Source organism: Pteropus medius, unplaced genomic scaffold (assembly GCF_902729225.1).
Source record: "Pteropus medius unplaced genomic scaffold, Ma_sr-lr_union100, whole genome shotgun sequence".
NCBI classification, from domain to species: Eukaryota; Metazoa; Chordata; class Mammalia; order Chiroptera; family Pteropodidae; genus Pteropus; species Pteropus medius.
This window is the reverse complement of record NW_024347791.1, coordinates 10,002,512-10,021,245: the sequence shown is the minus strand read 5'-3', so window position 1 is coordinate 10,021,245 and position 18,734 is coordinate 10,002,512. Positions and strand designations below refer to the sequence as shown.

General features: G+C 32.7%; 1 protein-coding gene and 1 pseudogene across 1 annotated transcript in view; one reads left to right on the top strand and one right to left on the bottom strand.

The window, feature by feature from the left end:
• ANKS1B (ankyrin repeat and sterile alpha motif domain containing 1B) overlaps nucleotides 1-18,734 on the bottom strand; it is a 678,567-nt gene that overhangs the window by 575,578 nt on the left and 84,255 nt on the right. Inside the window, exons 2-3 of the mRNA XM_039878010.1 lie at nucleotides 11,393-11,473; nucleotides 1,683-1,839 (exon numbers count right to left, since the gene is read on the bottom strand). Coding sequence (XP_039733944.1) covers nucleotides 1,683-1,839; nucleotides 11,393-11,473 — 238 coding nt within the window. The remainder of the gene's footprint in view (nucleotides 1-1,682; nucleotides 1,840-11,392; nucleotides 11,474-18,734) is intronic.
• LOC120614983 (glyceraldehyde-3-phosphate dehydrogenase-like) lies at nucleotides 15,747-16,689 on the top strand (annotated as a pseudogene).

The following is an 18,734-nucleotide window of genomic DNA, read 5'->3' as shown; positions in this document are numbered from 1 at the left end:
AACTAGGGGTGGGGGATTAAAGCTAAAATCAAAAGTTACTTAGGAAAATAAAATTCCCACATCAGAAACTTTTAGGAGAAATGACAGTGAATGAGAGAACTATGTCAGCACTAAGGGACTATATACATAATAACAAACAAAAAATACTGAAAGCATGGTTTTAAGAATCTCAGGATTTTCAATAGAAAACCACAATACAAAGCAATAGAAGTGAGAAAAGAATTTTGATTTCCAATCTCCCTAAAAAGGACTTTTTTTATATTTTAACTGATCTGTTCAACATCTCAGAAAACAAGCATTTCTCTTTAAAACATACCATTGTTAAAGTTATATGCTATTTAAAATATTCAACTTTCAAATATAAATTAGAGGTGTTTTTTCTTATTTTCATTATATTTTTAAAAATATTTATTTGTAAAACTAACATCTTTGTGTTTAAAACCTTGAATTGTTTTTCCATCTTATTATTTCAGCTTTGCTTTGGAGCATTCAGACAGTTTTAAGAATAACCACCAGGTGGCTCATACCACAAATGATCTTTCAATTTTTGGTTTTCTGAAGAACAGCATCCTCCTAAATTTCCCTTTAGCATGATCTGCTGATAAAGATAGCCGTATCTGTTACTTTTTAAAGATCAAATTTATAAGTGCATTCTCATAAAAAATATTCTGCATTTTGTAACCTGTAAACAGAAGTTTTTATTGTGAAAAGTATTAATAAGATACTTTTCCAATTAATAAAACACATTTCTTGATTAGTTCTTTCTACAACTGCATTTTGTTGGGGGGAAAAAAATATTTGTCTTTCCTTTTCTGTTATAGCTAGCGCTAGTGTTCTTTTTACTCTATAGTCTGAATTTCAGCCAAAGGCCTGCAAAGTCTATATCTATTTGAACAATATGCTAATTATACCTTATTAGATGTGCTTGCCCTAGAGTAACCTCCTTGCATTGATATTGGACAACTGCCAAACTACAGCTTAATGCCATGGTTGTAATTCAACTGTTGGACTGCATGCTGGTTTTCAAATACAGTTTTACAAAATGGGAACAGTAGGGGGCATGCAGAGCTCAAGATGTTTGTTATCATACCGATTAGGGGATCTTAGTTCACTTTCTGGAATTTGTGGTCTTATATATTTAGAATACTAACAATGGCATTCTTTTTTTAATATCTTTTATGTGTAATATGCAAATTATATACTTGCAAATATTTTGACTTTATATATATAAGAAATTTTTAATGTAATATGTAACTAGCAACTATATATACTGTATTTCATTTTGATTCACAAAATTTTATTTACTGTGAAAGTGCTAGGTAAATGGTAAAGCATTAGACAAATGATAGCTATCATCATTCTTTTAGTATTTAAAATTTTATTAAAGAAATCTCTAATTAGCATTACAAATGTGAATTCTGTTCTATCTTTAAACATTCAGCAACTATAAAATATAACTACCGTTATATGGGATTTTCTTCTTAACAACTATCTTTACAAATGCTTACTGCCTTCACACTATATAAAAATGCCAAAAAATTTTTCAAATTTTCCTTTGGGAAATTCAGCATTGGAAAGGTTTCTGGCAGAGTAAAGACAGACGTGGTCAAATTTTCAATGTGGCTCTGCCTTCGCAAAACTCTAGAAAAATTATAGCATGAGCAAACATTTGACAAGTGCACCTGTTCATTGACTCGGGAATGTGATGGTCCATGATGAATAAGAATCTTCACAATTTCCACATCTCCTTTCCAGGCAGCCAGGTGAATAGGAAAATAACCTTTGTTGTCTGCTACATTTGTTGATGCCTCATACTGAAGAAGTTTGAGAACTATGTCCCTAAGAAGGAAAAAAAAAAAAGTAAAAGAATAAGACATATAACAGAAAAGAAAATATGCTGAATAATACAGATTTTATTAAACAGATAATTCTAAAGGAATACTAGATATTGGCTGGCAATTTAGAGTAATCATTCAAGGTACTAAGACATAAAATTGGGTTTAAAAGTCTGCTTATTCAATATTTGCCTATTTTACTCACCTGGAAAACCACCACCACCACACATACATACAGAGAGCACTGACTAACCAATGAAACTACTTAAGAGAATTCATGTGGGCAAAATTGTCTAATTTCATTAACTGAATTAAGTAAAGCAATTTAAAAGCGTACCTCTTCCCATTTTTTTTTAAGAAGCTATTTTCAGATAGCTCATGCCTGAGATTCAGCCTGAAGGAAAAGTTGAGATACAAACTCCTTGTTTATTTAAAAAAGTTATACTACAAAGAGACATTTAGGGAGTTTATACATCATTCCTATTGAGAATTGGAATAAGAAATTGAAGATGCATATAAAAGAGAACGCAGACAGCACAATAGGAAAGAGACCCTTACAAGCTTCCTGCAGTACAAGCTCAAGGTTAAAAAAAAAGTTTAATAACTTTTCAGCACAACACACTTTGAATCTGTAATGTTCTTACTTCTGCACTCCTTCACCTTTCTCCTCCCAAGCCTAAAAAAATATTTCAAAAGAGAAATTCATTTATGAGGCAAATTCCACTACCCATGCAATTTTAGTGCATACTCAGTGTATTCTACCTACAAGATTTTGTAGTCAATCCCCAACAGGTTTTCAAAGTAAAAATTCTGAACCACAATACTCAACCTCAGGAGAAATTAATAAAAATTATTAGTATACATTATATTGATATTTGTAACAATCAAAAACTGTCATTCTAAACAAAAAAAAATTTTCATTTGGATGCATTTAAAAAGCAAATTCTATTAATTCATTAAATGAAATCTTAGATATGCAAATACACACATACATACATATAATTTTAATATATTCTAAAGTTGTTTCTTATATGTAACGAATCAACAATGAATGAATGAATGTAACACAAAGAGCTGTTTAAATATTCAGAAGTTAATGGAAGTAGCAAATGAGAAAAGGTAGAGGAAGTTTTAATAGACGTTAAATTAGAACTCTGCTAGCCCATTGTATGAGTTTAGAACCAGTCACCCAAACATGTGGTTTTGTGGTTTGTGAATTACTTTGAGCAAAAGGCAGTCAAGATCCTGTGGGCTCAAGAGAAACTTATGCCCTCTGCCCCATCACTTAACTACCTAGAAGAATTTAAATCATGGGCCTTGCCCATATTAAGAGTTATTATTAGATATAACTTTTTTGGCCTATCTATATAGCAGGACAAATATCTAATTACTGAACATCTGCTCTTCTTATCCATCTGTATGTTCCTCCTCCCTTCTGAAGCTTCAGGTGCCAAACTTCATCCTTAGCTCAGGATGTCATACATACCTCATTTTACCTGTCTGTCTCTGAACCTCTCATGTATGTGGGGTCTCTGACTCTCATGTATGTGAGATTCCCATACATAGACATATAATTAAATTTGGTTATCTTTTCTTATTATTATCTGTCTCATATTGATTTGAAAGAACCCAGAAGCATAGAAAAGCATTTCTCCCTCCCAGACACCACCAAAAAATAAATACAATCGAATACGAAATTAGAGTAAATCATAAAATACATTGCCCAGAATGTGGCCTAAACTTGTGAAAGGGAGCAGAATGTGCCACCCCAAAACATGCCTTCTTGGCAAAAGGATTATTTTAGGCTGACTATTTTTTATGATATAAGGGGAAAAAAATTCTGAAAACTGAGAAGTTACACTTTTTAAAGAGACATTTATATTTAAAAGATAAATCTCTTTTTATAAAGGTTATCTCCCTCTGTGTATCAGGAGAAAGATGTCCTTAATCTCTAGAAATTCTTATCCATGGAGAAGGCAGAAACTTAAATCTGCATAACAACCCCATACCTTGTTTCCTGTGCTTTTTCTGATAACCACCCATAACTGACTTGCCCCACCCCAACTTCCCTACCCCAACATCTTCTTTTGTCTTTAGCTGGAAATAGTATTTAAGGTGATGGTTTGGGCCTTTGGGGGGAGTTACTCAGTTTTCACAGGTCTCTACCATCTATACAGGAGGTATACATGTTATTAAGCTTCTGTTTTGTTTTGTTTTGTTTTGTTTTTTCTTCTGTTAATGTGTCTTTTTATTAAAGAGAAGCGAGAGGGGAGCCTTAGCCAAGAACCTGGAAGGGTAGAGGGAAAATTATTTTTCCTTCCCCACCCTTGGAAAACTTGATTTAATTGATAAGTGTATGAAACCATGATGACATAATCACAACTATGTTATAAAAATATTTAGAAAGTTTCAAGGAGTCCTAAATTTTCTATCAATAAGATTTCAGAGATTATAAGAATAAATTTCATTTTAACATCCTTTTTAAAAACCACTATGATTTTATAAGATCTGTATTTAGAAAATTTGGAATTTGAGTCCCAGCTATACAAACTACCTAATGATGTGACCCTAAAAAAATTTTTTAGTCATATTGTTCTTTTTCTTTTCTGTATAGTAATAATAATAATAATAATATCTACTGGTCAAGACTAGTAAGATTTTTAAATGAGATCACAGAAGAGAAGCCACCTGAAAGATAGTAAAGCACTATAAAAATATTAGTTCGTGCCCCAAGTAAAACTGAAATACTTTAATAAGTAAGAATGCTTCCAGCAAATCACCCTTTGCAAAAAAGAACGTAAAAATCAGAAGGACACTTGAAGGTTGTTCAGTTTATATACTTCTCTTCATCTCTCAGCTATGTAAGAGTTATTATATAAGGTCTCCAATTCTGGAATAAATAACTATGATGAGTTAAAAAGGATTTAATACCTATGAATAGTGAAAGAAGCTAAAAATTAAAAGACATGATCTGAAGTTCCAACTCTCTACCACTTACTAAACTTGCTTACCTTGGGCAAATCAAATAACTTTTGTCTGTCTTCCAAATATTGTTAAAATAAAATTTAGATCTCACATCTTGCTGCCAGTCTTAGAGGGTTGTGGTTTGAATCAAATGAGAAACATATATGACTATAAAATTGTATAAAATCAAGCACTATTCTCAAGGCAGGCTGCTGCAATGTTGAGTAATCTCAGTGACATTTTTTAACTGAAATATTTCAGCACTTAAATAAAAGATAAAATAATACCAAAGGAAGCACAGTTAAATAGCTGAATCTGGAATGTAGAATTTATCCTTTGACAAAATAGCTTTTTAAAATTTATATACCAGGGAAAGATAATCATACGAAAGGTTTTAATTTTATTTCTCAATGCCTAAGCAAATAAAAATATATTCTGAAACTTCTAAAACCATTTCCTTTCAAAGGGGAAAGGGGAAAGTGTAACAGATTATCAATCTTATTTGTCTTCACTCTCACTCAAACATTCAGGATTTCATTTGTTCTTTGGCTAAAATTATTGGCATTTTCTAATAATGTACATAATATGAATTCGTTATTTATCAAGATTTATGATATAGCGAAAAAACTGACTACCCAAAAGATAGCTACTACCAGACATACATTTTTGCCCAAGAAACTTTATCTGTGTAACTGGGCAACCTTTGTTTTCCAAACATCACTCACCTTCCTGTGAATGGCCTTCCTTCCTTTTGTGTCCCCAAACCCCTAACCCCTTACTCAGCTCAAGATGCTATATAAGCCTCAATTTCCTGGCTGCTTTTTAGATTTTACATTTTTGTTGGGCTCCTGTACCTATGTAATTAAATTTGTTTTTGTCCCTGTTGAACTGTTTTGTATTCATTTAATTATTAGAGCAGCCAAATAAGCTAGAAGGGAAAAAGAAAAAACTTGCCCACCCTGTGCCCACCATTTAATATCTAAATCAGAAAAGAATAAAATACATGTTTGTGAAATGGCCTTCGGTGAATACTAAGATCCTAATGTAATACTATTATTTTCATTTGTTTTTAAAAAATTAATTCACTTTATTATTTCAAGTTTATTTTTTAATTTTTATTCAAGTTGAGCTTGTCATCTTATTCAGAGATATCAGCTAGTGAACTGGCTTGGTTTGGATTTCTAATGTGAAAACATATTTGTGAATGATAAAGTTATATCTCTAATCAAATAAGTACCTGTTAGTCTTACTGAATCATAAATAAAATATTAATCAACAAATTGTCATTTATCTCTCTTCTGATGTATCCATGTGCATTATAAGTAATATGTGTTAAATTGGACTTTTTCATCCAGAGTCATTAAGAACAAATTAAATTTCAAGTACTTTCTATAATATCGAAACTAGAGGAATAGTTACCACTAGGATCATACCAAATCAGTATTATTATTTTCTATTTTCATTTAAGTTGAACCTCATATCTTCTAGAGGTATCAACAAATAAACATGTTGACTGTGCTTAGTTACCTGGCATGAAATATTAAGCTACAGTGACAAACAATGTCTATAGAATAGCAAGCAGAGAAGTAATCCCTATTTATCTTAAATGTAAAATGGCATTCTTTCTTATATGCAGAATTTGATAAGTGAGAAATAATCTAAAATCCTAAAATAAATGTGGTTAATGGGATCACAGGAAAAATAAATCCATTTCCCAGGAGCTAAACACATATCAAATAAATTTAATAACAATCCAGTTTAAATCACTGCAACCTTGTGCAGCTTGAGGCTAATGTATGAAAGTTTGGGTAAAATGGAAATTCTAAAAGTATTGATTTTTGCTACTATATTTAATTTGTTTCATTTTCTGATCGATATATACTTCTGATTAATATGAAATGTTTTTTTAAAGAAGTTTCAGTATACATTCTGAGCAAAATGAAATTGGGAAAGTTCAACATTTAAACTTTTTTATACATTTTCCCTATAATTAAATCAAAATCAAAGACATTTATTTCGTTCCATCCACTCTTGCTTGTTGGTAGTCCAAAGAACTTTTAAATAAATGCAAATCATCTTCATATGGATGTAACATCAACAAACTAATGAAATTCTCAAATTCTTGAAGGCTTTTTTGATTTCATATTTTTGTGAAGATTTTACTTCTCTTTAATGTGAATAAAGTGGCCAACATGTTTGACAGGTCAAAAGTCTTTAAGACAATACACTCTGCTTTCTAACTGGAGCTCCTTTATATGATAAATTTATTCTCGTAGATTTCTAGAGGGAAAAAAGCCAAATTTTAGTTTGTTAATATCCTTATCCAGGAAAGAAGCAATCAAACCAAAGATCTTTCTAGGTTATTCAAACAGCAACTTCAGACTATACAAATTCTGGGGAGAAGTACCCTTCTTTCATTAGCAAGCCTAAGAAAAAGCAAATTAAAAGTATAGATAGCTTACTATCTAGACTCTAGATCCAATTTGAGATATAATCTGAATTACAGTCTAGATTCAAGCATTAAATATTAAAAGAATGAGAAGCAAGAATAGGAAATATTTTAATCCCATACATATCAAAGAACATATATATTTCAAAGATATGATAACAATTTAGCACTGACATTTTTCAAAACAGCATCCAGAATCACAATATACCAATATAGTTTAAATAAAAAACTCAAGAAGAAAAAAAGGAGCAATTTGATATAAAGAGGCGAATTGAAATGAAATATAAATATATGGGTTTAGAAAAACCTTATAGGAAACAATAATATTATCATTTAAAAAGAGAAAAGGAAAGAAAAGCAAAGGAAAAAAAAAAAAGAAAGAGAAAGGGAAAGAAGGAAGGAAAGCAGAGAGAGAGGAAGAGAGAAGAGGCAGAAAGAAAGACAAGCAAGCCAGGTGGCCAGTATAGGGGTTCAGAACAGGCCTCCCCAAGGTGTGCTCCTTTGGCATGTGGATTATTTTAAGCTGAAGACAAAAGAGACCCTGTGGGCTCAAGAGAAACTTTTGCCTTTCCCTTAAAGAATTCAAATTAGGGAACTTCCCCATAATAGGAATTATTATCAGAAGTAACTTTTTATGACCTATCCATAGGGCAGGGCAAACTTCTAACTACTGAACATAGGCTCTTCTTATCCTGTGAACGACCTTCCTCCCTCTGAAGCCTCGGGCACATTACCTCATCCTTAGCTCAGAATGCAATATATACCACATTTTAACTTTCTGTCTTTGAACCTCTCATGTATGTGGGGTCTCTGATTATTTCCTGTTTATGTGGTTCCCATATGATGTATGTAATTAAATTTGGTTATTTTCTCTTACTAATAATCTGTCTCATGTCGATTTGATTTTTAGATGAGCCAGAAGAATCTAGAAGGGTAGAATAAAATTTCTTCCTCCCCCACACCAGCTAATTGCTATTCAGAAGAGAATTAAGAGAATCGAATTTGTAGTAGAAATCCAAGAGAGGCAATGAATTCTCCATATTTTAAAAAAGAAAAATAGAGTAATACATAGATCTCAATCTTATCTATTGAAATAATTTATTTGTAATTGTTGCTAGTGGGTTGTGTTCTACTGACTGATTTTTCTATCATCTAAAGGTAATAATTTTCTAATCTGTAATTACAAATGACCCAGGAAATCACCAATAGAGTACATTTTCTATTGTGTCCTGATGTGGCTAAGTGAAGATGAACAGTTTGTTATAAAATACTGTTTTTTAAGTACAAAATGCTGCTCCATTTTTGAATTAACTAGTGTTGATAAAAACGTGTTCCAAATAAAACATACAAAATAAGGGGAAACAAGTTTAATATGCAGTATGAAGGCTTTAGATTACATGTTGGAGGTAGGGGAAAAGCCTGGGTTCAAAGCAAAAGAATAAACTACAGGACTCTATAACATTACTTCTAGTTCTATGATTCCAATGACTTTAGCCTATAAATCATAATGTTTATGGAAACAATCTAGAGCTGATGGCTACAACAATAGCAACAAACATGGAAAAAATGTGCTTCTATGTTGACTGCTCAGGCTTACTTGGAAAGAATACAACATGATCAATTGTTCATTACCTATGCTAAGTGAGAAGAGCAAAGGCAAAGAAAAGAATAATCATTCTTCTTGGGCTCTGAGATATATTCTATGACATTTTTTTTCTCCTTCAAATAGCTTTCCTTAAGCCAATAGTAAAATTAGTATTCCATGTGAACACACTACTTGATGATAATGGGAGGCAGCCCAGAAATACATAATGTGGCAGAGAAAAGCCAGCAAGACTTTAGGAAATTGATGTGCATATAACCACTAAGGGGAGTGAAGGTAGAGTATAGGTAAAGCATACACATGGAACTAAAACACTTAGGCTCTAGACATGGCATCACCTTAATAACTGTCCACTAAGTCACTTATCCAGAATGGCCTTGTTTCTCCATCTATAAAATGAAGGAAGTGAAGAGGGCAGGGTAGAATAAGTGACCTCTAATTTTAAAAGTCCATGGGTAATTTAAATAATTTAAAGTAAAGAAATTTTACACTCTAGATGAAAATCCAAATTTCAGAGTTGTAGCATCATAGTACATAACAGAGCCACAAATAATACCAAAACAGTATATTATAAAATATTAAAATTGGAAGAAATAAGGAAAAATATCCAGCCTATGTATTCAGTACATGGACTGAGGCCTAGAGAGGTTAATTAAATGGCTCGAGGTCACATAACTAGCAGAGATGGGGAAATGGGATTAAAATTTTTTTTTCCAATGCCTATAGAATGACACTGAGTAAAATCTTTCTAGAAAGCATTAAAAAGATAAGAGATCTTCAGATAAGCAAAGCAGAGATATATAAATCTCAGAGAATATCTGCAATTAAAGAGATCTTAAAAGATATCTAGTAAAATCCCCATCTTTTTATGATGATCTTAATGACTGCTATTCAATTCACTTAAATCATCTTCACTTGTATATTGCCAATAGAAACTAAAAATTATGAAGTGGGCCACAGGGAAATATCTCAATGATTAGAACTTCATAGGCCATTATGTATAAATCAATGACACTGACTAAATATTGAAAATCAAGGAGGAATATGAAGCCTAATTCATTTTGGGGCAACCTTATTTTGAGACGTGCTTATCATGCCAAGCTGAGATAGAAGAAAGGTAGCAGAGGTCAAAAGGTCAGGTCCAAGATCTTCTGTCCATTATTTGATTGCTTGTTTTCCCCACTGGAATGTCTCCTGAATCCAAATTTAAGATGGCCAAAGAAGCCATCAGTATTGTATACCCTGGGCTGATTTAATTTGGCTTCATTCTTGATGACGCAGGTATAAAGCAGGGGGAAAAAAAAGTAATTCGTTTAAAACATTAGGATGATAAGGATCTGGACACATTTTGCACTCTACAGAAGTACAGCAATATAGTTGAAAAAGACCTGGCAAAATAAAAGGGTTCTAAGTTAGATGACATAATATAGAATAGGGACTGGAATAAAAGAAATATAATTTGGGAATTCTGATACTAAGAATTCAAGTGATGAAAGATTAAGTTTTTGATATTTTATACAACTTAGATGATTCTCCAGAGAGAATGATGTTATATTTATGTGATAAGTTTTAAGAAAAAAGAAAGTCATAGTGATAAATAATGACAAAATGATAAGTTTCTTGTGTGAGAACTTTAAGACAATAAAAAATGATCAAGTATGACCAAGTCCCTTGTGTCTCAATTCACAAAATAAAGGAAATGTTAGGTGGGAAAGGAAAAGGTAACCAGCATTTTTTAGGCAGTAATTACCACATCTGAAAAACTCAAGTGCAGTGAAATGATCCAGATTTGGGAAGACCAGCTTGAATCATTAGAGCAAAGGAAAAAGAGGTAGGAGGGAGAGACATGAAAAGGGTCACTTTTCATCTGATGGGGAAGGACAGAACATCTGAATCATTCAGAGGCCACCTCATACTTTGACTCTGCAACTAAATCTTTAGGTTGCCTAGCTAAAACACTGGAAATGAAGAGGTTGTTAGGGTTGCACACTCTTTCACTCTACATACTGTATATTATCACATCATTTGAAACATAATTCCATAGGTTAAACAATCAAGTTTAAAACCAGAAAGACCATCAAGAATGCCAAAGAAAATGTATTTTAGCTAAATTTGAAGGATTTCAAAGTGGTTCATACAAGTTCCCATGGCTCATAACAGCATGAATCTATAAGGATTTCACTCCTACGTGAATAATCCCATCTTAGATGAAGATAGCAAAAAAGGTAGAGTGATCTTATTAAGTGGTTTTATTCCATTCCTTCTATAAATCTACACATGACTAACATGTCTGTCACTTCTTTCATTCTCCTTGTGTGATATTTGACTATTTTAGAGCAATTCTGTCAGTTTACACTCTGCACATAATCACCCTCAGCAACATCCCTACCAAGGTTGTCACTGTTGCCACCTGGTGCCTCTCCAAATTCATCTAAGCCCAGGGGACTCATGGCAACATTAGACAGGTATCGTCAGACATAATTAACTTCATCGCATGGAATTAAATACACGAGGATTCCAATCCAAATAAGTGGCACTTACTTATGTCCATTTAAGGCTGCATGGTGTAAAGCAGTGTAACCCGAACTGTCTGTGCAATTCACGTTCGGGCCTCGCCAGATGCTGCAAATAAAGCACAAGTGCAGAGTTAGTGTTTAAGCAGAATCGTGCTTTAAAAACTAAGAGAAGCCTGATAGTCCCACAGCAGGCAGCATGTTGCATATGAAAATTTTAGTCATGTAGAAAACGACTGCCATGTTTCATACATTCCCCTCAGAACAAAAGCTTCATTTACTTGATGCAAAGAAATTATTAGGGACTATAACTACTTTCAGAAATTATCAGCAGATGTAGGTCCACTGCCATATATTAAAATCTGGATCCAAAAATTCTCTGTTACTTTATATAATGAGTTAAATGTTGGAAGTAATTAACATTCAGCTACTATATTATATACCAAATAATAAAGATTTATGATGCCCCTTTTAACTTATTTTTGCGCCGTGGGAAGAATATTCTGGAGACAACATGCAGCTATATAAAAGAGTTCATTTTATCCTTGATCACTAAAATTATAGAAACTATGTTCAGTTTTTTAATAAATAAGGCACTGAAAGATACTTTTCCAAAAATAGACCAAAAAGTGAATTTATATAATGTTCATGATGATATTAAAGCCATCAAAACTAACATCTAATGACAAGCTAATTCATGTATTCACAAAATATTTATTGCACCCCAACTGCATGTCACATATAAGTTAGGCACTGAGAGTACAAATTCATAATTCAAGGTCCTTCTCTGCCAGAACGGAGTCTAATGGAGAAGATAAACACATAAACTAACAATGACAAATAAGATAATTGAGGTGCCAGAGAACACAGAGGCCATCTCTGAGAAGAAATAAATAGCTATTCTAAACAAGAGATCATAACAGACTAAAACTAAGGCGGGACAATGAAAACGAATAGAATGAACTTACTCAAAAATGAATTCAAAGAAAATCCATAAGATGCAGGGCCCAACTGAAGGAAGGAGGAAGTGGTCATCTAGATGACTCAGCTTTTAGGCTTAGTTGACCAGAAGGAAAATAACAATATTAACTAAGATGTGAAAAAAAGGAGCAAATCTGCTTGGGAGGACAGTGCAGATGGAGAGCAAACAATGACTTCAGGTTTGGAGACACTGAATTTTAAGGAACCGATATATACCTATCAAGCTCTTAGGACATTACTAGAACACAGTACTAGTATGTATTATATTTGTTAGAACATAGTTCAACAGACTGTTAGAACTAATCATTAAACAGAAGGTAAAAATTATGGGAGTGCCTGATATTAGACTCTGTAGGAGGGAGAGAGAGGTCATTAGACTCAAAATCCTCAAGTGGGAAATTTGCATATGGGTGCAAGATGAAACCTTACTCAAAGGTCAATATTAGTTAAAACCTATAAATCCCAGGTTTAAAAATTTTATATTTATTTATATTTAATCTCAAACCTAAAGTGGCTAGATAGCTCCAAGTATAAGGCAACTCAAAATGTGAAAATCTCCCAACCCTCACTGAAACTTTCAGAGAAAAATGAGAGAAATGCAGGAGAGACAATAGAACTATGGATAATTCACAATATTTAAAAGTCCAGCAAGGGGAAGTTTATATGAAGAACATGGAGAATTGTCCAGGAGTAGAAATAAAAACAAGAGAAATCATTACCCAATTTAAAACAGGAAATTGCTCCAAAAAGAAGTGAAGAGGTCAAGTTAGATGAAAATTAAACAACTTATTTGGTAGTTAAAGTTTTGAGGAGACTATTGTCCAAATATAATTAGTCAATTCTAAGGTTTTAACATTATTTTGATCTTAACTTTATTTCAATCCAATGGTACCTTACCTCCTGAGAATAAAAAATGTGACAGTTAAACCGGGAAAATGATAAAATGTTTATATTTTACAAATTTCATTAAGTTGGTTAGGCTTTTAACATTTTTTTAATCAATCTTTGAAGCATTTTCAATTTCCTATTATAGTCTTAGAATTTTTGTGATTTTGTTCCTCCTCCTAAACTCATGCAGTCCTGCCCTATTAATTTCTACCTCGGTGCCTTTAACCACACTCCTACTAACTTATAAGAGATTCTCTAACCAGTCATAGCTTACCATTACTCCAAAGCCCAGATCAATACTCATCTACTCCAAAACTCTTTCTCTAAACAATACAATAGCTATTTAATAAATGAGTATTGAATTACATAAATAAAAACAAAGGGTTATTTTTATGCCATAGGCGAGAGTTTTAAAACAAATATAATGTATTCATTTAAAATAACCTATGGACTCATTTTTAAAAATCAAAAAAAGGCAAAAGAAAAAAAATTGAAAGGGGAACAAAAAATAGATGAGACAGGTAGAAAGCAGAGAGTAAACACAATCATATCAATAATTACATTAACTAAACGGTCCAATCACCCTAGCTAAAAAGAAAAAATTATCAGACTGGATTAAAAAAAAGAGAGAGACCCGCTATATGCTCACTACAAGAAATCCATTTTAAATAGAGATAAAAATAGATAAGAAGTAAAAGGACAGAAAATCCATAATAATATTAATCAAAAGAAAGTTGAATACCTGTATTAACACTGAACAAACTAGATTTTAGAACACAGAATATTTAGAGCAAGAAATAGAGAAAGTCATTTTTTAATGATAAAGAGGGCAATTTATTAAGAGGATATAAAAATCCTAATGATCCTTTATACATATAATAGCAGAATTTCAAAACACATGAAGGAAAAAAGAGAAATAGTCTTATTCATCTATACTTGGAGATTTCGACACTCCTCTCTCAATAATTGATAGAAATAAGTAAATAGAAAATCGATATGGGTTTGGAAGGCTTGAATAATAATGCCAATCAATTTGACCTAACTGGCATTTATATAATACATATTCTTTTCAAGTGAACACAGAACATTTACCAAAATATACTATATTATGGGCCATAAACAAATCTCAATAAATCTAAAAAGATTCAAATCATTCAAAATATGTTCCCTGACCCCAATGGAATCAAATTAGAAATCATTAACAGAAAGGTATCTGAAAAGCTCACAAATAATCATAAGTAAATAACACATAAGTCAAAGGATATATCACAGAGGAAGTTGGAGAGTATGTTAAACTCAGAGGAAATAAAACACAACACACTGAAACTTTTGGGATGCAACTAAAGCAGTATCTAAAGGAAAATGTATAGCATTAAAATGACAATATTAGCAATGCTCCCAATGATGACCTTTCACCTTAAGAAACAGAAAACTTTCATTTTAAGGAATAGAATTAAGTCCAAAATAAGCAAAAGAAAGAAAATAATTTTTTTTTTAAAAAAAAGAACAGAGCCAATGAAACAGAAAACAGGATAATAGAAAAAAATCAATGAAATCAAAACTGATTCTTAAAAAAAAAACTATAAAACTGATAAATCTACAGCCAAGCTGATCAGAAAAAAAGGCCAATATCAGAAAGAAAGAGAAAATATCACTACATATTCTAAAGATAATAAATGAATTAGTAGCAGAAAATAGTTTTATTCTAATAAATTAGAAAACTTAGATGAAATGGACAAATTTCTTAAAAAACACAAACTACCAAACACTCAAAAAGAAAGAGATAATCTGAATAGCACCCACATCTATTAAAGAAATTGAATTTGAACTGTAGTTAAAAACATTTCCAACAAAACAAAACAAACCAAAATAAAACACCTCCAGGCCCATATGGCTTCAATGGGAAATTCTGCCAGACATGAAAGTATGAAATAATACCAATTCTATAAAAATCATTCCAAAATCGTGAAGAGGCATAAACAGTGCCTAACATTCTATAAGAGTAGCATTCTGTGAGAACAGATAAAGATACATGACAAAAGAGAACTACAGATCAATATATCACAAAAATTCTCAACAAAAATTTAGCAAGTTGAAACCAACAATATATAAGACAGATACTACATCATGATGAAATAGAATTTATCCCAGGAACACAAGTTTGTTTTAACATACATTAATTACAATATAAACAGACTAAAAAAGAAAAAATCACATATTATCTCAACAAATACAGAAATAGTAGTTGCCCAAATCCAACAGTGATTCTTAATAAAAACTGTCAGTAAATTGGGAATAGAAGAAAAGTTAATCAACCTGGTAAAAGACATCTACAAAAAAGCTACAGCTAACATTATACTTAACGATAAAAGACTGAATGCTTTCCCCCTTGGGAGGAAGAAAAGGTAAGGATATCTGTTCTCACCACTTGTATTCAGTGTTGTGCTGAAGACACTCTGCTTGTCTTCTTTCAACAGAAGCCGCATCCACTTGTGCATCATCCTTAAGACACAATGAGCAAAGTCAGAGTAAATGGATTTGTCCATACTGAGCTCCTGGTCACCAGAGCTGCTTTTAACTTTGGTAAAGTGGATTTTGTTGCCATCAATGATTCCTTCGTTAACTACATGGTATACATGTTCCATCCATGGCAAGTTCAACGGAACAGTCAAGACTGAGAATGAGAAACTTGTGTTCAATAAAAAGTCCATCTTCATCTTCCAGGAACAAGATTCTACCAACATCAAATGGGGTGGTGCTGATGCTAAATATATTGTGGAATCCACTGGTATCTCTACTACTTTGGAGAAGACTGGAGTTCACTTGAAGGGTAGAGCCCAAAGGGTCATCATTTCTGCCTCTTCTGCTGATGCCCCTGTGTTTGTGATGGGCATTAACTATGAGTATGACAACTCACTCAAGTTGTCAGCAGTGCCTCCTGTACCGCCAACTACTTGGCCTCCCTGACCAAAATCATCCATGACAACTGTGGCATCATGGAGGGACTCATGACCACAGTGCATGCCATCACTGCCACCCAGAAGACCAACCACAGATGGCCCCTTTGGGAAACTTCAGGGTGGATTGCCCAGAACATCATCTCTGCATTTACTGGCACTGCCAAGGCTGAATAGGAAGCTCACTGACATGGCCTCCTGTTGCCCCCGCTACCAAAGTGACTGTGATGGGTCTCACCTGTCATCTGGAGAAAGCTGTCCAATATAATGTCACCAAGAAGGTGGTGAAGCAGGCATCCAAGGACCAACTAAGGGGGATCCCAGGCTACACTGAGGACCAGGTTGTCTCTTGCAACTTTACCCGTAACACACATCCTTCCAAACTTTAGTGCTGGGGCTAGCAATAGTCTCAAAGACCACTCTGTCAAGCTCATTTCCTAGTATGACAATGAATTTGGCTACAGCATGAGGGTAGGTCTACATGGCTTCCAAGGAGTAAGAGCCTCCTGGACCACAGGCTCCAGTGAGAGCATAAGAGGAAGAAAGAAATCCTCAGTTGCTGAAAGTCCTTGCCCCACTCAATCCTCCAACACACTGAGAATCTCTCCCATCTTTGACCTTTTCCATCCCAGACTCCCTGAAGGAGAGGGGCTTAGGGAACTCCACTTTGTCATGTATCATGAATAAGTACACAGTACCCAGCTAAAAAAAGAAATTATACAGGAGATTCTAGCAAATGTAGTGTCTAGAAATGCAGTGACAAGAAAAAGAAATAAAAGGCATCAAGACTGTAACGAAAGAAGAAGATCTATCTTTATTTGAAGATAACATAATTATGTATGGAGAAAATCCTAGGGAATTTTTTCAGAAAAAACTACTAAAATTAAAATTGTGCTTAATTAGGGAAGCTTTGTCAAAATACAGGAAACTCTCTGACCTATCTTTGCAATACTTCTGTAAATCTAAAATTATGTGAAAATGAATGGTTTAAAAAAGAAAAGCTTACTCCAAAAAAAAAAGAAACCAACCAAATAGAGAGTGTTTGCAAGGTTGCAGAATATAACTCAATACATAAAAATCAACTGGATTTCTATATGCTTCCAAAGAACAATAAGAAATCAAAATTTTGTTTAAAAAAATACCATTTAGAATAGGATAAAAAGATGAAATACTTGGAAATAAATTTGACTAAAGACGTACAAAGCTATACACTGAAAACTATAAAATATTACCAAGAAAAATTAAAGAGGAACTGAACAAATGTTGAGACACCAAGATCATGGATCAGAAAACTCAATATTAGTTAATTTTCCACAAATTAATCTTTAGATTCAATGCAATTCAATCAGAATTCCCAGCAAGCTTTTTTTGTAGAAACTGATTAACTGATTTTAAAAGTCATATAGAAGTACAAAGGACCAAGACTAGCTAAAGAAACTTTGAAAAAGAAAAACAAAGTTGGAGACTTACACTACCTAATTTCAAGACTATGATAAAAGTATAGTAAACAACACAGTACAGTATTAGAGTAAAGATACAGCAACAGAACAGAATGGCGGAATAGAGAGTACATTTAGACCTACACATATATGCAATTGATTTTTGACAAAGTTGTAACAGTAATTCGTTAAAGAAATGAATTATTAAAAAACTGTGCTAGAACAAATATCTTTAGGCCAAAATAAATAAAAAAGAGTCTTGATCCATGCCTCACCATACCATATACAAAAATTAATTTTAAAATAAATCGTGGATTTTTTAAAAGTGAAACCTAAAACCAGAAAACTTCTACAAAGAATGTAAGAGAACATTTTTGTGACCTTGAGTTAAGGAAAGATATGACACCAAAAGCATGCACTCTACCAGAAAATTTAACAAATTGGTGTTCATCAAAATTAATAGTTTCAAAGACAGTATTAAAAGAATTAAAAGAAGATAGACTGGAAGAAAACATTTGCAAATCACTTTTTATGACATGTCCTTTGATCCAAAATAGATTTAAAAAACCCTCAAATGCACTAAAAGTAAAATCAACAACCTAATAAAAAAATAGGCAAAAGATTTGAACAGATGCAACAAAGATATACAGATGGCAAGAACATGAAAAGGTGCTCACATCATTTGTCTTTAGAGAAATGCAAATTAAAATCATGAGATACTATGATTAGAAAGACTGCAATTAAAAAGACTTCACATACCAATATTTACGGGCATATAAATCAGCTATAACTCTCGCACACCACAGGTGGACATTTAAAATAGTACAACTGCTTTGGAAAACAATTTGGCAGTTTCTTAAAAAGTTAAACATACAACTACCATACAATCCAGACAGTCTACTCTATGTATAGAATCATATTTTTTTAGTATTGTTTATAATTGGCGATAGCTAGATCCTACTACTGTTTCTTGCTTCACAGCTTTTTTTTTTGCAAGCTCATCTAGATGCCTATGAAATAAAAGTATTATTGTGAAGACTGTAGATACAAACTATTGTATACATGTAATAGTATAAAAGAAAAAGTTCATAATGCCCATCAAAAA